General features: G+C 31.7%; 1 protein-coding gene across 1 annotated transcript in view; it reads left to right on the top strand.

The window, feature by feature from the left end:
- Positions 1–27,331, top strand: part of LOC101901057 (tyrosine-protein phosphatase Lar) — an 898,201-nt gene that overhangs the window by 297,825 nt on the left and 573,045 nt on the right. Inside the window, exon 4 of the mRNA XM_059125202.1 lies at positions 12,344–13,139. Coding sequence (XP_058981185.1) covers positions 13,037–13,139 — 103 coding nt within the window. The 5' untranslated portion in view covers positions 12,344–13,036. The remainder of the gene's footprint in view (positions 1–12,343; positions 13,140–27,331) is intronic.

Raw genomic sequence — 27,331 nt, 5'->3', positions numbered from 1 at the left:
TTTCGAAGGAACATCCAACAATAAACGTGGATTTTTTAAATGATTTTTTTCAAGGACCAAAGAGACTTAAACTTGAATTTTTTAAAGAATATTTTTTCGAGGACCATCTGATCTATAAACGTGGATTTTTTAAAGAAAAAATTTTCAACGACCATCAGACTTATAAACGTGGATTTTTTAAAGAATATTTTTCAAGGGCCATCAGACCTATAAACGTGAATTTTTTAAAGATTTCTTTTCGAAGGACCATTCAACAATAAACGTGGATTTTTTAAATGATTTTTTTCAAGGACCAAAGAGACTTAAACTTGGATTTTTTAAAGAATTTTTTGAAGGACCAAAGAGCTTTAAACCTTGATTTTTTAAAGAATTTCTTTAAGGACGAAAAGAGCTTTAAATGTGGATTTTTTAAAGATTTTTTTCAAGGACCAAAAGAACGTTAAACTTGGATTTTTTGAAAAAAATTTTCCGAAGACCAAAAGAACTTTAAACTTGGATTTATTGAAAAAAAAATTTCCGAAGACCAATAGAACTTTAAACTTGGATTTTTTAAAGATATTTTTCCAATGACAAAAAAGGCGTTAGTCGTGAAATGTATAAAAAATTGTTCGAAGGTCCGAAAAGTCCTTAGCGTGGAATTTTTAAAGATTTTTTTTTTAAGACCAAGGATTCTGAAACTTGGATTTCTTAAATATTTGTTTTAGAACCAAAAGAACCTTAAACCTCGATTTTTTGAATTTTTTTTAAAGGAGCCTTAAACGAAATTTTTGAAAGAATTTGATCGAAAGACCAAAGGAACGTTATACGTGGATTTTATAAATTTTTGTTCGAAGGATCAAAGGATTGTTAAACAAATGTTTCCAAGGACCGAAAGTATCTCAAATATGGATATTTAAAAAAAAAATTCGATCGACCAAGAAAGCCTTAGACGAGGAATTTTTAAAGGATTTTTCCAAGGACCAAAAAAACCTTAGACGTGGATTTTTAAAGATTTATTTTTGTCAAGGAACAAAAATACATTAAACTTGGATTTTGTAAAGATTTTTTCCAAGGAACATAAAGGGATTTAAACGTGAATTTTTAAAGATTTTTTTTCTGTGGATCAAAACAGCCTTAATCGTGAATTTTCCAAAGAATTCTTTGAAGGACCAGAAATAGCCTTTAGGTGGCACATTTTAAAGAATTTTTTTCCAATGAGCAAAAATACCTTAAACATTTATTTTTTAATGAATTTTTCGAGGACCAAAGGAGCCTTAAACCCAATTTTTTTAATGAATTTTTCCAAGGACCAAAGGAGGCCAAAATAGCCATAAACGTGAATTTTTTTAATGAATTTTTCTAAGAGTGCTAATTTTTTAAACATTTTTTTATGAATCATTTCAGAATTTAGAGAATAGTTTTGACTAATTATTGTAATAGTTTTCTACTTTTTTTGAGAATTGTAATTGAGTTATTTCTTCATCATACCAATTGCATGCTATAATTCTATTGATGTTTATTTTTCATTTGAGAAATAAAAATGAACTCTTTCATCCTCCCAAAGGGGTGCTATAATTTAGTTGAAATACTATATATATTATTTCAAAATATTCCAATCCAACGATTTTAATGTAATTTCAGTTGATTTCTCCTTCTCCTCCACACCTGATATGACACTATTTCTTTTCTCCATTATTATCCCTTTAGATTTCCTTTCACATATCTTCATTTATTTCACCCCTGAGAAAATTACCATACTCAATCTCAACTAAAAGTAAAACAAATTTAAAACTAAGTCAAGGAAACACACACATACTCACACACTCACAAACAACAGCATCAACTACTGGCAAACTATAATCAAAATATAATTTATTAACATTCTTTAACCGCAACACACAGTCAGACGACAGTAATACCTTGCCAAAGAAAAACATAAACATTTTTAACTCGAAAAGAAAGGAGAAAATTTTTATGTTTTCCTGAGAAGAAAACGACAACGAAAAAGAATGACAACAAAACTTTTCAAAAAGAATAATTAAGAATAATGGAGAACAAAAAGTATAGCAAACAACAACAACTGCAGCAAGCAGAACATAAATAAGTTTAATATTTATATTCGAAAGTTTGTTCGTTTTTGAAGGGGGTGGGAGACAATAAACTGGCTAGAAAATAGAATGTCAAAAGGCAAATTTTAAGTTATTTTTTCTTAATGAAGTAAAAGAGAACTATAAATGAAATTTAAAGCATAAAACTAGGGGAAGAACCGACTGGTAGGGCTCAGAGAGCAATGCCATAGTATTTTCAATAAACAAAAATATTCAAAAAATAATAATAAATAAATAAAAATATGGGAAAAGGGGATTTGTTTTAATATAGATTTTAAATAAAGATTAAATGGAAAAAATAGTGCATACTTTCAGGGGCAAAGTTGTTTGGGGGGTTATTATTTTAGCTATATGAGGGAAAATTCACTTATTCAATTAAGGCACAATTAAATGAAACGCAAATTATGTAGTTATAAGTAAGAAATAATTACGGTGCATAGTTTTAGGGGAAGAACTTTTTCCAATAGAAAAATTATTAAGAAATGGCAATGCATTTAGACAACGGTTAAAATGTGGTTATTATTTTTTTATTAATTATAATTTTTAAATTTTTTGGAAATTAAATTACGTTATAATTGTGGTGCCTAATTTTAGGAGCAAATCTGCTACTACCTAAGAAATTCGTTACATTGTCTCTGAACTTTGTTATTTAGACTAAGCAAAAATAGGAAAACATATTTTTTCCCAATGAAAATTATAAAGAAGATATTCTAGTGCATACTTTTAGGCAATTATTTTTAATCAGAATTTTTTAAAAAAATAAACAAAAACGGGGAAAAGATTTAAATGAAATATAAATTATTAATTACTTTAGTAATTTCAATTATGAAATAATTGTGTTGGCTAATAGTAGGAGCAAATCTTTTACTACCCATAAAATGCGTTACATCGCCTTATAACTTAGTTATTTAAATTAAGCAAAAATAGCAAAAACAATATTTTTTCGCAATGAAAATGATGATTTTGATTTTTTTAGAGTGAACAAATTTCAAAATATTTTTAAAATATTTTTTATTCTTTTGAAAAAAAAAAAGATATCGCATAGATTAATTAGAAAAAAGTAAAGAAGAAGCTAAGCTCGGCCTGGCCGAAATTTTAATAACCTACACCATTTTGAAGGAATTTGAAAATTTTCAAAAAAAAAAAAATCGTAGAAAAATCCCCCCGCAAATGAAACCCCTAATATGGGGGCTATACGAAGACGTGGATCTGTATGCGAAATTTTTTGTTATAGGCTGTAGTATCTATTACGAATTTTTAATATGAAATTTAAAACGATTCTGGTAAAGAAAGTCGCTAAAATCGTCAAAATACCGAATATTGGAAGGTAACGTATGTGGGGGCTATACGAAGACATAAGCGATTTTTTGTCATAGGCTCTAGTAACTATTATGAGCTTAAAATATGAAATTTGAAATAATTCCTAAATTGAAATAGAAAAAATTGGGCATAGTTTTAGGAGCAAAGATGTATTTGCCTTTATCTAAACTATATAAAATCATCTCTAAGCTTCTTTGGTGTCCAATGCCAACACCATAAAATATATTTTGCGTAAATGAAAAAATTGTAAAATTTACTCCATTTTTCGATTTTAGGTCAATAAAACAAAAATGATCAAATTTAAGTAGAAAATTAATAAAATAGTCAACAGCTTCATTTTGGGAAAAAATCCTCTGCCAATTTTTTTATCCAAAAAATCTTATTTGGTCCTCAAAAACACTAAAGATTTTTTTTCCATCTTTCCGTCTCACACAATTTGTATGGAAATTTTCGAAAACGCTTCCCCCAATTGAAATCAACAATTCTTCATGCACTTCCCATTTTTTCTGTTCTTTGCCAGCCATAAATTATTTTTATTTTACCTTTTGCTGTCATGACCAGCCAACGTTCTTTGTTTACATCGTCGACTCCATCGTAGTCGTCGTCGTCATAATGTCAAATCTACAAAGTATATCTTTAATTTTGTCTCTTATCTTTGGCCCTTCTTAGACTTTAATGGTCTTAACTTTGTTCGTTTAATAGATATCGGTAAAAGTTTTCGATTTTCGACAACACAACACAACAAAAGACAGGCGAAATACCTATGTCAAATGTACTCCGCATATACATACGGACAGTATAATTTGTATATAGGGGAAGAATAGAGGTGTAGATGTGTGTGAGTGTGTATGTGTGTTTCTTGTCTACTATTTTGATAACATTTACAAGTATGTGTAATGGAAAATGGTATGTGATTTGTTAGATAATAAAAAGGAGAGGAAATATTCTTAAAGGTAAATTCGTTAACTGAAAAGTGCCTGAAAATAGGCAATATTTTTTGAAATTATCCTTTTTTTCATATTATGTCCTGACATTTACCTTGTAATGAAATTTAATTCACTTATGAAGGAAAAAATTAGAGATTTTTAGACTTTTTGTAATCCAAAAAACAACTTCTGACATTTTTGTAGCCTACTTTTAGGGTACCTTGTTTTTAAATCAAGTGCCAACACCCCTATCCTCTCCATATTCTTAATAACATTTATCACAAGGCTGTATAACATCATTTTCATATTTTATAAATTTTAGCATACTTTCAGGCCTTATATTTTCTATTTTGTCCTTTTTGTACCTCCCTATTTTCGGCATTTTGGTGATTTCAGCGACATTATTCACCGGAATTGTTTCAAATTTGGTATTTGAAGTTCGTAATGGATACTACAGCTTAACACAGAAAATTGTCTGCGAAGGTCCACGTCTACGCATAGCACCCATATAACGGTACCTCCCAATATTCGGCATTTTGATGATTTTAGCGTCATTATTCACCAGAATTGTTTCAAATTACGTATTTATTTTTCGTTATGGGAACTACAGTCTGTGACAGAAAATTGTCTATGCAGGTCCAGGTCTTCGTATAGGCCCCATATATCAGTACCTCCCTATATTCGGTATTTTGACGAGTTTAGGTACAATTACCACCGAAATTGTTTGAGATGTGGTATTTGAAGTTCGTAATGTATGCTACTGCCTATGACCGAAAATTGTCTATGCTGGTCCAGGTCTTCGCACAGCTCCGTTATAACGATACGTCCCTATATACGATATTTTTATGATTTTAGCTACATTATTCACCGTTTATTTTAAGTTTCGAATGGCTTATGACAAACAATGCCAATGTAGGTCCTCGTTGTATAGACCCCAATATAACGGCTATATTTGGTATTTTTAAAATTTTAAGAGAGAAATTTTTAAGGATTTTATTTTTTGAAAATTTGAAAATTCGTTCCAAATGGTGGAGGGTATTCAAAGTTCGGCCCGGCCGAACTTACTGCCTTTTAACTGGTTATATATAAAATTTCCAATTCCTTATTTTTGATAAAATGTAAATAAAAATCAAAAATAATTCCGAGACCTCCAAATTTTAAAAATTAACCAACTAAGAACTTTCTTGACAGTTAAGAAATTTAACTCTAAAAGTGATTTATTAACATTTTTCATTTTTCAAATAAAAGAGTATTGAAATTTTTCCTTTTTTAAAATTTTAAAAATAAATTATTTTAGAATAGTATATATTTTAAAATTAATTCCCAATATTTCCACATCCTATTTTGGTGTGGCGTGTTCACTCACCAGAAAAAACAATTTCACTTACTTAAGAAAGTCCCTCCAAATCTGTAAAGCTAACAAGATCTCAACAATGGTCCTAATCCATATAACTACAAATCCACACATGGTCCTTGGTCTAAGGCAAAAGGATGTATTTTTCGTACACTATCAACTGACCTACTGACATTCTATCCGGGACAACAACAACGAAAACCATAATGAACTTCTTTAGGCGATAGAGCCGAATTAAACGTTTGCCTTTCTTTTGTTGGGAGCCATAAAGAAAAAATGATTGGAAAAACAGTTAATTCTTTGTAGCCCCCGCATTATACTGGCAGGACTTGCCAACGTGTTCCCTTTATGTCATAAGGTTAAATTATTATTTAAAACTGGTTTCCAGTTGTATTTTTCCAGCTAAGGCTTTTCACAATGCCTTGCCCTGGAAGCAACAATGGGGCGCAAAAAGTAAACGTTAAAAACAAAGGACTTGTTTTCTTCCCGGCAAAGGCTTTACAACATATGTGTGTCAGTGTGTGTGTGGGCATGTAAAAAGAACAAAGCTTTTTGCCTATTGTTGTACACCCATACAATGGAAACAATGGTGCCAGGATTTTACTACATCACATGGAGGAAAATGAACAAAAAAAAAATAAAAATTTAAAGTAATATCACTGCTACAGAAAAGCTCTGGAGTGGGAAGGGGGGGATCAAAAGAGAAAGGAAGACATCTTAACGCCTTCACATTAAATACAATTGCCCCGAGAAGACGATTTCATGCGAAGAGACTTTCTTAAATTTCACAAAAAAAAAAAAAGACATTCGGAAATTCCCGCAAAAAATTTTTATTTTGGCATTTGTGATTTGTCAGCTCATTTTCCTGTTACTCCAGGGCGGCGGAATGGAAGATGAGATTTGTGACATATTTTCAAATAAATTCTTTGTCAGAAATGCGAGAGCCTGAGGAAAAAGAATTTTTGAAATGCTTGACATGTTTTTGATTTGAAATTCCTGAAATAGTATTGCTCACCTTTGCGTAGCCTGAAAGAAGAGGAGGCAGCAGGTGCCAACCTGGTCTTCATCACCAGCCCACATAATAATACCAAAAACTTTTCAAATTCACTGGCAAAAGCAGACATATTTTCAGCCGGTAAAGGTCAAGATTCAGGCTTTTTTTTTTTTTTTTTTTTTTTTTTGTAAAGGATGACCTCTTTCCTCCAATTTTTTTTTTTGCACAAACAGCTTGACAACTTTGTTCATAGTTTAATTTCGCCACGCTTTGAATAGCGTCGGGCTTTGGTCCAACTTGTTACACGCACAATTACAACAACAATAACAACAAAAAATTACAAGTCCTTTAATATGTTTTCGTTTTCGTATTTTTTCCTTTCTTTCCCAGGGGAAATAAAAAGTTTCTGGACCAGAAAAAAATCCAACAAAAAGCAAAAAAAAATTTTTTTTCTACTTGGCCCGGTTTTTAAATGCTGTTTCCTTGTGAGCCCTTTTTTCCTCCGCCAGTTTTAACCTTAAATCCCAAAATACAAAAAAAGTGGAGAAAAAGTGTTTGTCTTTATTACATCAAAAACACAACAAGCCATGAACAACAAAAAACAGCAACAACAACAACAAAAAATGGCCTCAGAAAAAACAAACACTTTTGCCTTCTTTTTTGGCCAGGAGCGAGAGAGGCTTTCCTTTTTATTTATTTTCTGTTTGGCCAAAAGTTTGCAGGTCCCTTTTTTGCGTGGCGTAGCTAAAGGTTTCGGCAACAGCTTTAGTCGGATGGCCATAAGATTTACTTTAAAGATTAGCCAAATAAATTGCATTTCTAAGTATGTGTTGGATATAATTTGACAAAAATTAACAGGAAGTTTAGGAAGGAAGAGGGACGAATATAAGACATAATAACGCCTGAAAGTATGCTACAATTTTATAAAATATGCGTTTCTACAACACTGAGATACGTTGGCATATGTTTACCATATATATAGAGATAGCGGGGATCTAGAAACCACTTCGCCTAAAAGTAGGCAATAAAAATTTCCAAAAAAAAATATTTCGAATTCCAAAAAAATTTAGATCCTAATTTTTACTTAAATATCACTTCTAAGTATGTGTTGGATATAATTTGACAAAAATTAACAGTAAGTTTAAGGAGGAAAAGGAAGATTGTGTTTGTGTTAAGGGTCACATAAATTTATATGAAGCCTGAAAGTATGCTACAATTTTATAAAATATGCGTTTCTACAACACTGGGATACGTTGATATATATATATACCACATATATATGTAGAGATAGTGGTGGTCTTAAAATCACTTCGCCTAAAAGTAGGCAGTAAAAATTTCCAAAAAAAATATTTCGAATTCCAAAAAAATTTAGATTCTAATTTTTACTTAAATTTCATTTGTAAGAATGTATTGGATATAATTTGACAAGAATTAACCAAAAAGTTTCAAGGTGTGAGAAAAAAGGAGGGGAAATAATTTTGTTTACGCTAAGCTCAACAAATGTATGAGATCCAAGAAAAGGACAACAGATTTTTGATGACAAACTTTTAGGTTTTAAAACCTTTCGGCTCTGGGGCTCTAAGATTGCTTTGAGCCTTCTGTGGACGACAGTAGGACTTCGACACACAAAAAGTCTTCTATGAAGAAAGGAACACCTCTAAGCCATTTTGAGGACATTCGGTTCTGGGTCTCTAAGTTTGCTTTGAGCCTTCTGTGGACAGTGGGTCTTCCACACACAAAAATCTCCTATGAAGAAAGGAACACCTCCAAGCCATCTACATTTTCGACTGTGTGGTACCAAATGTTGCAAATATCCTCCTCTAAAATTTTTTGAACAAAAATTTGTTCATTCAACGCCAAATAAGGCAAAGTCCACTTCTTCCACATTTAAACAGTAGTGTCACGTTTCGGCGACTAAGTGTTAAAATTCATGAAATAAACATACTATTTCAAAAAGGTCGAAAAATTTACTCTATAGGAGACCACCAGGTCTTCTGTACTTTTTGTGTGACATCCTGGTCTTCCGAGGCGAATAGAACACCTCTTGACTTCAATGGTTTTCAAAAAAGGACTGTAGGTATTTTAAAGGAACTTATATAAAAAGGTGTCGTCCAATCTCTTCTGGGACTCCTGCTGATGCCGAAGACCTCTAGGTGTCCTGCAGACCATAGAAGATTTTTAGGTAAACAATAGACTATAGCATTGAGTCGTATGTGGACCAAAGTGGACCTCACAGTCTCTGGATTCTTTTATGGTCCTTTTTGTCATTTGTAAATAATAAAATAACAATAGGTCTCCTTTGGATGATATAAAAACCTTAGACGATGTCTTTACAGTTCTTTAAAAATAATACTTATAATGGAATTTACTCCAGACGGTTCAAAAATAGATATTTCTGATCCTTGAGAAAAATAATTTAAAAAATATTCTTTTGTGATTTTGTTTGTTCGAGGGCAAATGTTACAAAGAAAACCACATTTTTGCCTTTAAGGCAAATGAAAAAAATTAAAATTACAACTTTCTGTCCGAAATATATAGAGGAGAATATCTTTGGAGTCCTTTAGAAAAAATATTTAAAAGAAATTATATTTCAGATGGTTCTTGGAAAATAATTTTAAAATGTTTGTCCAGAGGGTCTCTGGGGAAACGTTTTGTCAAGTACTTGAAAAAAATCCTTTAAACCCTTGGAAAATAATTAAAATATAAAAATAAAAAATATTTTTCTGAACACAATTTAAGACCAGAAATTTGGATTTTTCAGATATCTGTTCTAAGGTAAGGTCTGGAAGAATGGATTTTTAAGATTATTTTTTCAAGGAATATGAGGAACACAGACATGTAATGTAAAAATTATTAAGACAGCCACGTTTATGGTCCTCGACCTTAAAAAATAATCTTAATTACATGTCTGTGTTCCCGATAGTCCTTAAAAACAAATCTTAAAAATCCATCCTTCCAGATCTATCTTAGAACAGATATTTAAAAATCCATATTGCTTGTCCTGATTGTGCTTAGGCAAAAATAAGCTCGAAAATTCCACGTTTGGCACTTGCAAACATTTTTAAAAAAATTAAGCCTTAAGGGTCTGACATGACGTTTCTGTCCTTTAAAAGATTTTGTTTTTAAATCCCACGTTTTTGGTCCTGTTCTTGTTATGGTCCTTGAAAGAAGACTTTAAAAAACCCAGGTCTTCGTCCTTGAAAAACAATTTTTAAAAATTCACATTTTTGGTCCTGTTTTTGGTGCTTACGTTGCTTCCGCAAATATTTTTTTAAAATTAACATTCCTGGATACTTTTTGAAAAGATAATTTTAAAAAAATCACGTTTTGGGGTAGTCCTTAAAAATATTTTCTAAAAAAAATCCACATTTCTGGATAGTCCTTGAAAAGATAATTTACAAAAATCCACGTTTTGGGATAGTCCTTAAAAATATTATTTAAAAAATCCACGTTTCTGGATAGTCCTTCAAAAGATAATTTACAAAAATTCACGTTTTGGGATAGTCCTTAAAAATATTATCTAAAAAATCCATATTTCTGGATAGTTCTTGAAAAGATAATTTACAAAAATCCACGTTTTGGGATAGTCCTTAAAAATATTATTTAAAAAAAAAAAATCCACATTTCTGGATAGTCCTTGAAAAGATAATTTACAAAAATCCACGTTTTGGGATAGTCCTTAAAAATATTATTTAAAAAAATCCACATTTCTGGATAGTCCTTGAAAAGATAATTTATAAAAATCCACGTTTTGGGATAATCCTTAAAAATATTATCTAAAAAAAATCCACATTTCTGGATAGTTCTTAAAAACAGTCATTTTAAAAAATTCCACATTTCTGGTTAGTTTTTGAAAATTTAATTCCAAAAAAATCCACATTTTGGCCCTTTTAAAAATTAGGTCTTAGTACATGGCTTTGGAAATCCTTTAAAAATATTCAAAAAAATCACTTTGGATGCTCTGTTGATTCCGGAAAAACTATTATTTAAATAGGTCCTGGGGCTGGATTCTTGTTAAATGAAAATATGAAATGAAAAATATTTCCTTTATAAAATTTTTCATTTGACATTTCTTTCCTTTATACAAGTTTTCATTTCCCATTTTCATAGAACAAGAATTGAGGCCCTGATGGTTCTTGAAAAAAAATATTAAAACATATCAGGTTCAGGTTGAAAAAGAAATATTTACAAAAAATCGGCTTTGTGGAAGTAGCTTAAAAAAATAGTTTTCACTATCCATGTTTGCTTTAAAAAAAAAAAATTAAAAAATCTATGGCTTGAAATGTTCTTGGAGACATTTGAAAATTCAATTATATCCTTTCACACAAGTTTGACTGGCCACATTTAATATTTTTTTTCGCAAATTCTAATAACAATTATTTTATTTTTCATTTCCATTTCTTTACAGCTCACCAATCTAATTCCAAAAAATAATAATAATCTACAAAAAATCCTTAAAAATATAAATAAATATCACAAAAGCAAAAACTTGGTTTTAGGGCAACACAAATAAAAATATTAAATTTTTTTACCAAAAAAAAAAAAAAATAAATAAATAAAATAATTAAATAAAATAAAATAATTGTCCCCCAACGTTTAAATTTCTCTCTCTCGTCTTAGAAAATCTTAAGTATTTTGAGAGTCCAGGTAAAAGGCACCATCATCGCCAGATAACTAACAGAGAAATTCGTTCTCTTTCTCTCTCTCCATTTTTTTTCAACAAATTATCTATTTCACGATATCATCCAACGACGCTCGTGATGTCTAATACTGCTGCTGTTGGCCCCCAACGACGTTAACAACTACAAAACACACACACCTTAACAATTTGTTTTTTTTTTTTTGGAAAACCATTTTTTTGCCTTGCCTACTTTTTGGCGCTGCCGGCAATAAAATAATCAATAAATTTTCGTGACCTCGCTGATGATGACAAATTAAAATATTATTCATATCCTCAACGGAAAAAATATTCAACAACCAACCGTTGTTTTTTTTTCTCTTGGCTGTTTCCTGGTTGTTGTCGATTTTTTGTTTTATTTTTTGGGAAAAAACAACAACAAAAATTTCCATTGTTGTTTTAACCTTGTTAAACAAACACTTGAAATCATTTGGGCGCCAATTATCGCTTGAATTCGACCGGGCCGAAATATCATAATGGCATATAATTCATTGAATATTGCGTGACATATGCCCACTAACGACGTCTGCTGCCGGCTTAAAATGGTTGGGTGTTGTTGTCCTGCCATTCATCACCAAAATACTGCGCATTTCTCGATGAAATAAAACGTGGTGTCTAATCCAAATGTCCCTTTGGCTGCAATGCTGCTAATGATGATGATGACATCGCGTCTATTCACACATCTTGTAATATCCGATGATTTTCGGCTTAAACTATATCATAATTATACAAATGCAACAAAAACAACAACAATCTTAATCAACGACTGAACAACAAAACGGAAATTTGAATCCTTGTTAATAACGACTACAAAAAAAAAAAAAAAAACGTAACTTCTTGTACAAAAAAATTAAAAAAAACTGTAATTACACCAACCAAAAAAAAATCGAAATTGTTTTTAACACACCGCCGCCCCTCCTTCCACAATCCATTTATTGTCCATTGCTTCAAATCTGCAACATTTAAACGAAAAAAATTCTGTAGCAAAGGAAAAATTTTATACACTCTCCGAAAAGCAAACTCTAAGCAATTTTTAACGATTTTTGATACCTCCCTTAAATGATTTTTGTTTGCCACTAGCCATAGAGTAAGTCTAGTAACAGAAATCGAAAAAAACCGCAAAGAACAAATCAGCTACAAAAAACTAAACCAGGAAACTCAATTTTATCCATTTTGTATAAATTGTTATCCTTATTGTCGTCGCCATCATCCTCGTCGTCGTATCTCTTATCTGGTCAACCACGTTGACAACGAACCACGACCCACTTACATTTAAGACCAGACAAGAGCCTGGCCGTCGTCATCATCAGTTTGAAATCCCCTCCATAAAAAAAAAACTACGCAGATACTCCTCTATTGGTCTTGTCGACCATTATCATATTTTTTTTCTACCCACTCGCTGGTTGTATTTATACTTCTTCCAATCTCCTCCTCCTCCATCGGATAACAAGAGCAACTGTTGTTCACACATTTGCTTGGTTGTTGCGCCAAGAAACAACAACAAACAACTACAACACCAGCAATAAATTGAGCAATATCATTGCCTGGGCATTTGGTTGGACGCCAGCCATTTCGTTGATCCAACCTCAATCTCAATCGCCTCCATCCTCCTCCTCCCACAACTCAAGTCAATTTCCTGCGTGTGTGTGTGTCTCAGCGCGTATTTTGTTGTAAATAATGGGGCTGCAAGTGGCAGCATTGCCAACAGCAGCCAATATTGTTGCAGTTACCACACTTCTTGTGTTGTTAATCTGGACACCAGTTGTTATTGATGCAGTCCGTGAGTACAAAACAAAATTTATTTCCTACTTTATTCTATTGTGTATAACGTATTCTTTAAATCATTTAAGTATTTATATTTTTATTACAAATTATTTATAGCAAACATAAGAGATTTTTTAAGATTTATAAAAAAATATAATAAATATATAACATTATTACTATTTTTATCAACTTTGACTCCTCAAAATATGCTACAATTTTTCAAACTAAAGAGATGTTAAAGATTTATAAACATTTATATTAAATATATAACATTATTACTATTTTTAAAATTTTTATATCCTCAAAATATGCTACAATTTTCAAACTTAAGAGATTTATAAACATTCATATATTATATATAACAATATTACTATTTTTTTTTTTAAATTTAGCTCCTCGAAATATGCCACAATTTTTAAAATTTTCCATTTGATTTGATAACTAACACATGTAGGTCAAGCAATTTGTTGATAAACATAACCTAATGCAACATTGTTGCCTATATAAATTATAAGCAACATTTTTTGCTCGACAATATGTTGAGCAACTTTTTTCGGTACAGAAAATGTTGAGCAACTTTTTTCATTTTCAGAGAAAGCTGCACAATATTTGTTTGCCTTGGAAAAAGCTTAGCAACATTTTGGGCACAGATGTTGGGCAATATTTTTTCAACATGAAATTGTTGCTCAACTTTTTCTCGTCTTGGGAATGTTGATAAATATTATTTACGCAACTTTGTTGTCTACATAAATTAAAAGCAACATTTTATGCTCGGCAATATGTTGAGCAACTTTTTTTGGTTTAGAAAATGTTGAGCAACTCTTTTCATTTTCAGAGAAAGGATGCACAATATTTGTTTGCCTTGAAAAATGCTTAGCAACATTTTATGGCATAAATGTTGCCCATTTTTTTTCATCATGAGAATGTTGTTCAAAATGTTTTCTTCTTGGGAATGTTGATAAATATTTTTCCGTCAAGGGAATTAAAGGCAATTTTTTAATAATTTGAAATTTTCTTATGAAACGATTTCTAAAACATGTAGGTCGTGCAAATTGTTGATAAACAAATCCTAATGCAACATTGTTGTCTACATAAATTATAAGCAACATTTTATGCTCGGCAATATGTTGAGCAACTTTTTTTCGGTTCAGAAAATGTTGAACAACATTTTTATTTTCAGAGAAAGCTGCATAATATTTGTTTGGCTTGAAAAATGCTTAGCAACATTTTGTGGCACAGATGTTGTCCAACATTTTTTCATCATAAAAATGGTGCTCAATTTTTTTTTCTTCTTGGGAATGTTGATAAATATTATTTACGCAACATTGTTGCCTACATAAATTATATGTAACATTTTATGCTCGGCAATATGTTGAGCAACTTTTTTTCGGTACAGCAAAAAATTGAGCAACTTTTTTCATTTTCAGAGAAAGCTGCACAATATTTGTTTGCCTTGAAAATACTGAGCAAAATTTTATGGATAAGTTGTTGGACAACATTTTCTTTCAACCTATAAATGTTGCTCAACTTTTTCTCATCTTGAGAATGTTGATAAATATTTTTCCGTAAGGAAAAAGTAATTTTTTAATAATTTAAATTTTTTCTTATGAAACGATGTCCAACAAATGATCAAAATGTTGACAAACAAAACGTAATGCAACATTGTTGCCCCAATAAATTGTAAGCAACATTCTATACACGGCAACATGTTGAACAACTTTTTTCAGTCAGGAAAATGTTGAGCTACATTTTTGTTTAAAGAGAAAATTTAGCAAATTTTTTTTTTGCCTTTAAATGCTTGGCAACATTTTATGGTAAGGTCTCGCCCAACATTTTTTCATCATGAAAATGTTCCTCAACTTTTTCTTGTCTTGGAAATGTTGATAAACATTTTTCCGTCAAGAGAATTTAAGGGATTTCTGAAATGATGATGATCATGATTCTGAAATGATGATCATCGTTTTTTGGTCGACCAAATGGTTGAAAAACAAAACCTTAGGCAACATTGTTGCTTACATAAATTATAAGCAACATTTTATGCTGGGAAATATGTTTAGCAACTTTCTTAAGTCCAGAAAATTTTGAAAAATATTTTTATTTTCAGAGAAAGTTGGTCAATATTTGTTCTAGAAAATGTTGCTCAAATTTTGGTTTTCTAGGGAATGTTGGTGAAGTTTTGCAATTCTAGACAAAAGTTGCTCAGCTTCTGCTATTCTAGACAAAAGTTTCTAATCTTTTGCTATTCTAGACAAAAGTTTTTGTTTTTCAACTTTTTCTATTCTAGAAAAAGTTGCTCAACTTTTGCCATTCTAGAAAAGTTGCTCAACTTTTGCTATTCTAGAAAAAGTTGCCCAACTTTTGCTATTCTAGAAAAAGTTGCCCAACTTTTGCTATTCTAGAAAAAGTTGCTCAACTTTTGCTATTCTAGACAAAAGTTGCTCAACTTTTGCTATTCTAGAAAAAAGTTGCTCAACATTTCTACTACCGCAAATGTTTCTCAACGTTTTCTCAGCGAGTAAATGTTGCTCAAATTTCTCTCCTAGAAAATGTTAGACAATTATTCTCTGGACAGAAAATTAGCAGAACCTTTTTTACGCTACTCATTCTCAATTTAGACACAATTTGTGAAGAATTTAAATGCAAGCATAAATATTTAAAATAAATTATTGCAAAAATGTTCTCACATACATGGGTAACACTTAGATTTTAAACCCTTTTCCCCTTCTTGTTAACCATTGACAAATTGCCAAAACAGGCATTAAATGAAAGCTATATTTGTTTTCAGTTTATTTTTTTGTTTAAAATATTCATTGTTATTTGCCATGGCCTTGGTTCATTTTTTATGCCTCGTTATTGTCTGTTGTTGTTTTTTTTTTTTTTTAAAAAACAAATTAGTTTCTCTGTGTGCAAGAGAAAAAAAAAATAGAACAAATAAATAATAGGTCAACATATATATTTGTCTATGTCTAATGGCCGTTGTAGATGAAGGACATGTACAAAACAAAACCAACAACAGCAATCATGGCCGGATAATTTTTTTTTTCTCGCACTGCCAAATTCCAAACATATATTTGGGCTATAAATCTAAATAATAGAACTCATCTGAAATGACCATAAATTAGGAGAAAATGTTTAAAAAAAAGAGGAAAACAAAAGGAAGAAATGTATATCGATTGTTTTTTCCCCCCGGTGAGGGGGGGAGGGAAGGAGAAAGGCCAACAAAACACCGGCCGGCAATGGGTACTAGGCCAAAACATTAAATATTTCACAACATATGTTGCCCTGGCCAATGTATGCATTTTGGTTAACCAAAATCCCAGGACTCAGGAGAGAAAAGAGGGTGGAGGGCATTGAATAACCAAACCATTTGTGTTAATTTTATTTTATGTCACTTCATTAGCCAACATCTACAAGTTATTCGGTTTTTTGTGTTTTGCTTTGCCTTTTTGGAGCTGTGGCTCCTTGTACCTTCGTTAAAACTAATGTCCTGCCATATGAATGAATGTCCTTGCCATATGTGAGTGTGTGCCAGCCACCATTGCCGATTCTCTTGCTTTATCCATAACATTAACTTTCAACAAATAATCACCCAGACATTAGGTTGTTGCCTCGTCTATTTCGTTTCCTCCTCCATTCTCCTGGCCAAGGTTCCAATGGACAAATGTCTAGTTCATGTCTTCCATTCTCTTTTCGCAAGGTTCCAATAAAACAAATGTCCGGAAATCTTTGAGTTTCTATTTTAGTTTTTTTCTATGGGATTTCTTTCTTCCTTGCCACGAATTTCCTCCCTAAAATATGCTGTGAAATATAAATCATTAAATATTTGTTAAGCTGTTCGACCAAATGATATATTTGGCTTCCATGTGGATGTTTTCGCTTAGCAGTAATTACATGCCAGGAATTTTCCCCCTTGTTTCTATAGCCCTCACTTTCACCCTCCTCACCCCCGCCGCCGCTCCTTCTCACATTTGTCTAATATATTTTCCTCTTGTGATTTCATTTGTGTCTAATTTCCTTCATTTTGCCAATAATTGGTCAGTGCTGCTCCTCGGTCCGGTAGATTTATATAAATTCATTTATTAATTATTAACATAAATTGCCGCCATAAATTATGCTACTTAAAACCAAAGGAGAAAGGCCACATTCTATTTTTTTTTTCTTCGGAAGGGTGGTCGTGGTCTTAATTCTTGGTATTGTGTTAAGACCATTTACCAATTGTTGGCCTTAATTTTCCGCATCAATTTCGTTGTTTAATGATGCGCTTCATAGATTTTTATGTTTTGTTGTGTTTTTCTTTTCCATTTTTCTTTTTTTTTTTTTTGTCGGAAAAGCATCTCATTATGACTTTATCACAACAAATGAAGTGTTGTAAATTGTTGGCAATAAATTAGATATTGGCGTAAATATTTTTTGTTGCGGAAAGAATGAAGAGGATGTCGAAAAAGAAAATTTCCTTAGAATGTGCCTTTAAACATTAGCAAATATTCTTAAACTGAATATTTAAAAAGAAGTTGAAATTTTTTTAGAACAGCAAAAGTTGAGCAACTGTTTCTAGAATAGCAAAAGTTGGGCAACTTTTCTCGAGAATAGCAAAAGTTGAGCAACTTTTTCCAGAATAGCAAAAGTTGAGCAACTTTTTCCAGAATAGCAAATTTTGATCAACATTTTCTAGAAAGGCAAAAGTTGAGCAACTTTTTCTAGAATAACAAAAGTTGGGCAACTTTTTCTAGAATAGCAAAAGTTGGGCAACTTTTTCTAGAATAGCAAAAATTGAGCATCTTTTCTCTAGAATAGCAAAAGTTGAGCAACTTTTTCTAGAATAGCAAAAGTTTAGCAACTTTTTCTAGAACAGCAAAAGTTGGGCAACTTTTTTTGGAGTGGCAAAAGTTGAGCAACATTTTCTACAATAGCAAAAGGTGGGCAACTTTTTCTAGAATAGCAAAAGTTGGGCAATTTTTACAAAAATAGCAAAAGTTGGGCAACTTCTTCCGGAATAGCAAAAGTTGGACAACTTTTTCTAGAATAGCAAAAGTTGAGCAACTTTTTCTAGAATAGCAAAAGTTGAGCAACTTTTTCTAGAATAGCAAAAGTTGAGCAACTTTTTCTAGAATAGCAGAAGTTGAGCAACTTTTTCTAGAATAGCAGAAGTTGAACAACTTTTTCTAGAATAGCAAAAGTTGAGCAACTTTTTCTAGAATAGCAAAAGTTGATCAACTTTTTTCTAGAATAGCAAAAGTTAGGAAACATTTTCTGCGACAGCAAATGTTGAGCAACATTTTCTGGAATACCAAAAGTTGAGCAACATTTTCTAGAATAACAAAAGTTGAGCAACATTTTCTGGAATACCAAAAGTTGAGCAACATTTTCTGGAATACCAAAAGTTGAGTAACTTTTTGTAGAATAGCAAAAGTTGGCCAACTTTTTCTTGAAGAGCAAAAGTTGAGCAACTTTTTCTTGAACAAAAAATGTTGAGCAACTTTTTCTTGAACAAAAAATGTTGAGCAACTTTTTCTAATTATTTCTCTGTGACTATCTTTAAACACCTGACGCAATTTAATTCTCCATCCCATATTTTTCTTCTTCCTACTTTACTTAAAGTGAAGTATTTTTTTTTTAAAGCCATAAAAGTTGAACATAGTTTTAGGCATTTATTGCTTTGCATACTCTTAGGTGTTGCTGTTGTTTCAATATTTTCTGCTGTGTTCTTTTTTTTAACATGGCAACCGAAAAATTTTGTTGGTCAATTTTATTTGTAAATATTTTGCCAAGACCAGGCCTCCCTTCTCCTTCTCCCCTCTATAAAAATTTTCCTACTTTTAATTTGTCCAGTTGAGGATTGTCTATTTGTAGTTGCTGCCATTTGGTGTCTATTAGTCTGCTTGGCTTTAAAAATTCCTCTTTTTTTCCATTTCAATGGAATACAAAATATTTTGCAACAAATAGTTTTCGTTTTTTTTGTTTTCTCGTAAATATTTTATAAGGTGTTTTTTTTTGTTAGCCCCCCCAAAAAATGTCGAGAAGAGAGAGGAGGGGTTGCATGAAAAAAAAAAAATAAAAAACCCAAAAAATATAAATGTTCAACACTAATTGGCTTTGAGGTTGAAGTTTTGTAAAATATTTTTTGCAGCAAAACATTTCTGTAATATTCGTTAAGAGTCTTCCGGAAAAAGAGAGGTTTTGTGTTTTTATTTCGATATCTTTTCTGGTTTTCTCGAGCATATTTTTGTGGTTTGCTTTGTTTTGGCAGAAAACTTTAAAGTTTTGCCTCCAAGTGCCAATGAAGTTGAAGATAAAACTATTTATTGATACGGTAGTTTTTCCGATACAAAATAGGCTTAATTGAAATCAGTTTTTTGTTTTCTTTTAAGGATTGCAATTAAGAGTTTTTGTTGGTCAGGTGGGTTAAATAAGGCCATATGTTGTCCTTATCAAAAAAAAAAAAAAAGAAAATAAAATAAAAAAATAAGTAAATATTTTAAGTGTGGGAAAAAGTTGGTGAACACATTTTTTGAACCGTTTCCTAATTCATTAAATGTTGCCCAACTTTTGCTGTTCTAAAAAAATTTGCTCAACTTTTGCTGTTCTAGAAAAAGTTGCTCAACTTTTGCAATTCTAGAAAAAGTTGCTCAACCTTTGCGATTCCAGAAAAAGTTGCTCAACTTTTGCTATTCTAGAAAAAGTTGCTCAGCTTTTGCTATTGTAGAAAAAGTTGCTCAATTTTTGCAATTTTAGAAAAAGTTGCCCCACTTTTGCTTTTCTAGAAATAGTTGCTTAACTTCTGCTATTCTAGAAAAAGTTGCCCAGCTTTTGCTGTTCTAGAAAAAGTTACCTAACTTTTGCTATTCTAGAAAAAGTTGCTCAACTTTTGCTATCCCAGAAAAGTTGCTCAACTTTTGCGTTTCTAAAAAAATGTTGCTCAACTTTTGCGTTTCTAAAAAAAATGTTACTCAACATTTCCTATTCTGGAAAAAGTTGCTCAACATTTGCTATTCTCGAAAAAAGTTGCCCAACATTTGCTATTCTAGAAAAAGTTGCTCAACTTTTGCTATTCTAGAAAAAGTTGCTTAACTTTTGCTATTCCAGAAAAAGTTGCTTAACTTTTGCTATTCTAGAAAAAGTTGCTAAACATTTGCTATTTTAGAAAAAGTTGCTAAACATTTGCTATTTTAGAAAAAGTTGCTCAACTTTTGTTATTCCAGATAATGTTGCTCAACTTTTGCTGTTCTAGAAAATGTTGCTCAACTTTTGCTATCCTAGAAAAAGTTGCTCAACTTTTGCTGTTCTAGAAAATGTTTTTCAACTTTTGCTGTCCTAGAAAAAGTTGTTCAACATTTGTTGCTCTATAAAATGTTTCTCAACACTTCCGGTTCTTTGCAATGTGTCTCAACATTTTCTTATCTATGAAATTCTTCTCAGGACGTCATATTTTATGAATTTTAGCCTCATATATTTCTTCTTTTGAAATTGTTGTATGATCTCCCATTGTTGAGATGCCAATCAATCTGCATTTAAAATACCTACCATACTTGCAACTTGCAAAACTATACTATACAAAACTATCAATACTTTCAATTTCCGATTTCATTACGATTTACATTGTTGAAAATTGAAGGCCATCTCCTTTGCCATTTCTCAATGGCAAATATACAAATATTTACGATTTTGAATTTCCTGCCTCGACACTTTCCATTGGAGCTCGAGCGATTTCTATTATGTGTCCATCACATATGGTCCTCTAGAATATAATTACTCTCAAGGGTAAATTTGCAATCAATGCAAATGATTATTAACGAAATATGCAAACATCATCTCATCCTCCTCCTCCACATTCTCCATTATCCTGAGGAGCAAAGTAAAAATGTCCTACCCATTTCGAGAGGTTGAGAAAATTTTACACATACAACTTCTGGCTGGCAGTTTCTATGAAACTATGTCGATTTGCTTTGGTCATATGTCAATTATGTTGCTCACAATTTTATCGGGTTTATGAGGTTATGATTTGATTTTTGTGATGGACCAAGCAAAAATGGGCAACATTAGTAGAGGCCTTTGGTGCCAGGACATGGGTGATATTAAGACTTTCCTTCAAAATGAGCCATCACAACCACACTCTCACACACACATACTCCATAAATATGTGACTATGTGAGGGCAGGAACCTCTCTACCTATTTCGGCCCAAGTGATTAAACTTCAAATTCATTGGCAATTTAACAAACGATAAATTTTAGTTTTAATGCCGTCAATTTTACTGGTTACCATCGGCTTTGCTCGAAAAGTGACCATACAATGATGAAATGTACCTGCACAGACTTACAATATGCGGCAGTAAGCTATTACTTCACTTGATTGCGGTTCGACACCGAACACACTTAGACATGAGCCTCTTCGGCGACATAGTTAATGTCCTGCCCATGCACTTGCTGCCAAACTTTTCATATACTATGTCTTGTAATTGATTCACGATTGATTTCTGTCCTCACAAATGTTGGGACGATATTTCTTAATAGAAAGGGAAATTTAAGTAGGAGATTTTATTTTAAAGAGATATTGGTTATTAAGAAATAAAAGCGATTTTGGTCAAGAAAAATTTAAAATAACAAAATTTGGGCAAATTTTTCAAGAATAGCAAAAGTTGAGCAACATTCCCTAAAAAAGAAAAAGTTTCGGCAACATTTTCTGGAATAGCAAAAGTTGAGCAACTTCTTCCAGAAGAGGTAAAGTTGAGCAACTTTTCTTGAACTAGGAAATGTTGAGCAACTTTTCTTAGACTAGGAAATGTTGGGCAAAATTTTCTAGAATAGCCAAAGTTGGGCAACATTTTCTAGAATAGCAAAAGTTGGGCAACATTTTCTAGAATAGCAAAAGTTGAGCAACTTTTTTTGAATAGCAAGAGTTGAGCAACTTTTTCTGGAATAGCAAAAGTTGAGAAACTTTTTCTGGAGTAGCAAAAGTTGAGCAACATTTTCTAGAATAGCAAATGTTAAGCAACATTTTCTTAAATAGCAACGGTTGGACAACTTTTTCTAGAATAGCAAAAGTTGAGCAACTTTTTCTAGAATAGCAAATGTTGAGCATTTTTTTTCGAAAATAGGAAGTGTTTAGAAAGTTTTTCTAGAATGGCAAAAGTTGGACAACTTTTTCTAGGGTAGCAAAAGTTTAGTAACTTTTTCTAGAATAGCAAAAGTTGGGCAACTTTTTCTGGAATAGCAAAAGTTGGGCAACTCTTACTAGAATAGCAAAAATTGAGCAACATTTTCTAGAATAGCAAAAGTTGGGCAACTTTTTCTAGAGTAGCAAAAGTTGGGCAACTCTTTTTAGAAGAGCAAAAGTTGAGCAACTTTTTCTAGAATAGCAAAAGTTGAGAAACTTTTTCTGGAATAGCAAAAGTTGAGCAACATTTTCTAGAATAGCAAAAGTAAGGTAACTTTTTCTAGAATAGCAAAAGTTGAGCAACTTTTTCTAGAATAGCAAAAGTTGCACAATTTTTTCTAGAATAGCAAAAGTTGCACAACTTTTTCTAGAAAAGCAAATGTTGAGCAACTTTTTCTAGAATAGCAAAAATTGTGCATCTTTTTCTAGAATAGCAAACGTTGAGCAACTTTTTCTAGAATAGTAAAAGTTGAGCAAATTTTTCTAAAATAGCAAAAGTTGTGCAACGTTTTCTAGAATAGCAAAAGTTGGGCAACTTTTTCTAGAATAGCAAAAGTTCAGCAACATTTTCTGGAATAGCAAAAGTTTGTAATTTTTTTTAGACAAATTTTTTTTTTTTTTTGAAAATCCCTGCCTTATATCAGACCAATCGAAAAAAATCTCTCATTTTTCCCATTTTCAATTGTCCCATTCCATATTTTTGCCTCTGTGACTCTCATCTTTAAGTGGCTCCATGGAAGCAAAAATAGAAACGGAAACCGGACCATCTTTATCCCTTATCCTTACATTCCCTTGCCACTCATAAAGCATTTAACTTAATTTTTGTGGATTTGTATCTTACGCCCGCCCTATTTTCCATTGCTATTTCCATTCTCCAATATTTTCCTTTTTTCGTTCTGGTTTTGTTCTCAACGCTATTATGGTGTTGTCATGGCATTATAGACTATTTTTTCCGTATTTTGTTTTTTTTTTCTACTCCTCCTCCTTTTATTTAATGTGTATAAGCCTAGGCTTAAGGCCATTGGTCTTCTTAACCATAAACAACGATTCAAAAAGATACAAAAGAGACCGAACCATGCCACACAATTCAGCAGCAGGAGCTGGAGCAGCAGTGGTAGTTCAGTTCAAATGTTCAGCTGGGTACACTGCATTAAGACTTATGAGAGAAAGGAGAGGAAAAAAATAAAAACAACAACACCAACTGAAATATGATGTCCAATGGACAGTTGGCTGTTGTGGCTGTCTTTATATGCTGCCATTGCCTTAGGCTTTCCATACCACCAAGTAGATTTTTAATTTGTCCTGGCCCATGCTGGGCTGGTGCTTTGCTGCCATATCCTTGGTGTAGTTGTTGTTGCGATTTTCACTTATATTATTTTTTTCCTGGCCACGAACCCAAGCTCTTATCTCGTTGTCCTCGGTCATGTTATGGCATTTTAAATGCTTCCTTAAGGCAGACAGACAGGCTGGCAAGCAACGACGACAATAACACCAAGAAAAAAAAACAAGTGGTTAAGTGGAACTACACAGAGGTCGGATAATAGAAAAAAAAATAAATAAGAAAATAACGCTGGAGATCAGCAGTGTGCCGCCAACGCCACCGCCAACCAGCCAATGCTATGTTATGGCATTGTCGTAGCCAAGTTATTGCTGTAAAGCTTGTTTGTTTTGTGGGCTTTGGTTTAATATGCCTTTATTATAAATAAAATAAAATTATTATGTGTTAATGTTTATCTATGGGAAAAATATTTTCAATTAAGAATTGTGTGGTGTATGGCCAGAGGGGGGCGGGATACATAAATGCCCAAAAGTAGGCAGCGAATGAAAAAGGGAATAAATTGTAATTTTGAAAAATAAAAGAAATGAAATACTTAGTAACCAGAGCAAATAAGTAATTTTAAATAAATTAATATATGTTCTCCCAAAAGTATGCTGCATTTTTTGTGTCATTAAAATATGCAATGGTTTGGGCATAACTGAAAAAGTTCTTATTTTCAAAATGTTATAAAATATTTTAAAATTATTTTAAATTAGTTATTAGCTTGGAGCCTAAAAGTATGCAACATTTTTTTTATCATATTTTGGAAAAGGTACAGTTTGGGTTTAGAGATACTTATTATCAAAAAATTTGAAATTTTATTTACTTTGGATCCTGAAAGTATGCATCATTTTCCAATTTTATTGGGCCCTTTAGGCTATATGCTGTATTTTATTTATTTGCCCCCAAAAGTATGCTGCAGTTATGACTGAACTGAAAAAGTTCTCATTGTCAAAAAGTTATAAAATATTTTTCAATTATTTTAACTTTACTAAAATTAGTTATTACCTTGAAGCCTAAAAGTATGCAACATTTATTATCATAATTAGGCGAAAAAGTCTTTAAGGTATGTTTTTGGTTTCGAGTACTTATTGTCGGAACCAAATAATATATTTTTACTTTAGAGCCTGAAAGTATGCATCATTTTCCAATATTTATGTGCCCTTTAGGCTATATGCCGTATTTTATTTTAGGCCTTTGATGTATAAAATGGGGTTTTCGGTACTTAAAATAAACATATGCTATTTATTCACTTCAAATGTACTTAGGAGCCTATAAGTATGCACCACTTGTTACGCCCTGTTTGTATGCAATGGGGAAATTCATTGTTATCCAGTCAAAATTCTTTCTGTCTTCCTTCAAAGAATTCAAATCTCCCCTAAATAGCCAATTGAATCAATATTCTCGCCTTAAAATATGCAATAATTTTTGTTTCTCTTTTTGAAGTATTATATGTGCTCCCAATAGTATGCTGCATTTTTTATATCTTTGGAATATGAAATTGTTTGGCCTGTTGTTTAAAAAAGTTTTAAATGCTTTTAAATTATTTTAACAATGTGAAATTAGTTATTACCTTGGACCCTAAAAGTATGCAACATTTATTATCATATTTTGCCGAAAAAGCCTTTAAGGTACGGGTTTGGTTTAGACGTATATTTTACCTTAGATCCTGAAATTATGCATCATTTTTCAATATTTATGTGCCCTTTAGTCTATATGCTGTATTTTATTTAACGCCTATGTACTTAAAAGAAAAATATTCTATTTATCACAGAAACAATTCAAATGTACTTAGGAGCCAATAAGTATGCACCACTTGTTACGCCCTGTTTGTATGCAATGGGGAAATTCATTGTTATCCAGTCAAAATTCTTTCTGTCTTCCTTTAAAGAATTTAAAGGATATTATCAGAAATCTCCCCTAAATAGCCAATTAAATCAATATTCTCGCCTTAAAATATGCAATAATTTTTGTTTCTCTTTTTGAATTTATATGTGTGCTCCCAATAGTATGCTGCATTTTTTATATCTTTGGAATTTTCAATGGTTTTTATTACCTTGTAGCCTAAAAGTATGCAACATTTATTATCATATTTTGGCGAAAAAGGCTTTAAGGTACGGGTTTGGTTTAGACTTAAATGAAAGGTACTTATTGTCAAAGGCAAATTATATATTTGTTACTTTAGAGCCTAAAAGTATGCACCATTTTCCAATATTTATGTGCCTTTTAGGCTATATGCTGTATTTAATTTTAAGTCAATAGGATTTTCTCTACCGAAAAAATACATGCTATTTATCGGAGAAAAAAATTCGTATATAAGTACTTAGAAGCCTAAAAGTATGCATCATTTGTTGCGCCATGAGGGTATGCAATGGTCTTCACTACATTGATAGACTCTTTGTTATCCAGACAAAATTATTTATGTCTCTCTTTAAAATATCCAAAGATTGTTATCAGTAATCTCTCCCCTAAATATCCAATTAAATCGATTTTCCGCCCTTAAAATATGCAACATTTTTTGTTTCCCTTTTTTGAAAATCTTCTCAAACCTTTAAAATATTTAGAAAATATTTTATTTTTTCATTTCCAACAAACCCACATCCCACATTTTATTTAAAAAACTCCAAACATTTCTAATAACAACAATGCAAAAACTAACTTCCTCAATATATGCTTTGATTTTTATTTTATTTTATTTTTTTTTTTCATTGCTTTAGTTGAATGTTCTCTGGTTTATTGCAAAGTTTTCCTCTGCTTTCCTCTATTTTGCCTTTCTCTGAATAGGGCAATCTAATTTTTCTCTTTTTCGTTTAATATTAGCTACGGAATAATTAGAAAACTTTAGTGTTTTTTTTTTCGCTCACAGTACGACCTAAAAGTAGGCTAAACTTTAGAGAAGGAAAAACAAAACTATGTAATGAAACTTTAATAATAATAATTAGCATTACAAAAAGGTGGGGAGGGGGTCAAAGGAAGTGGGGGCTAGATATGTTTAAAAAAAGAATATATGTGGCTCTTGGTCTTCAAAGGGGTCAAGCACCAGAAAATCAATTGGCTTTATTTGAGAAGGCCTGGAAAGTACTTCAGAAATATATACGAAAAATAGAATTCTTCGAAAGAGACATTCAGAACATTTCATTTAGAGATCTCATTTAAATACACGAATCTGCTAAGAATTAAATTAATTAAAACCCACCGGCATGCAGGACCTTCCAAGGAGGTTCTTCCAAATATTTGGTTAAAATACCTCAGCATGTAGAATCTCCAAAAATCCATTAACAAAAACATGAGGCTGCAGGACCTTTCAAAAAATTTCATAAAAACTCCACTTGCCTGCAGGGCCATCCCAAAATGTATGGATACAGGATTTTGCAAAATGTATCTTTACAATCATATGAGTCGATAGGACATTCTAAAGATGAACTTAATGCATTGTCGAACCTGCAGATTCTTCCAAAAGTATATTAAAGACTTTCTAGGTCTGTGGGGCCTTTCGAATTTTTCGCCTAAAGATGCTAGAGCCTACAGGACACCTCACAAATTTTTCCTAAAGAGCTTGTTGCTTTTTCCAAAAGCCTTTCAATTTTTTTAAAGATTCCTCAGCCTGCAGGAAGCCTTGAAAAATGCTTCGACAAGAATTCAAGACATTAAGATCATTTCATTTAAAGATCTCATTTAAATCCACGAATCTGGAAAAAAAATTAAATTAATTAAACCCACCGGCATGCAGGACCTTCC

Source organism: Musca domestica, unplaced genomic scaffold (genome assembly GCF_030504385.1).
Source record: "Musca domestica strain aabys unplaced genomic scaffold, Musca_domestica.polishedcontigs.V.1.1 32, whole genome shotgun sequence".
Classification (NCBI taxonomy): domain Eukaryota; kingdom Metazoa; phylum Arthropoda; class Insecta; order Diptera; family Muscidae; genus Musca; species Musca domestica.
The sequence above is the reverse complement of the archived record's forward strand: the minus strand, read 5'-3'. Positions and strand labels throughout refer to the sequence as shown.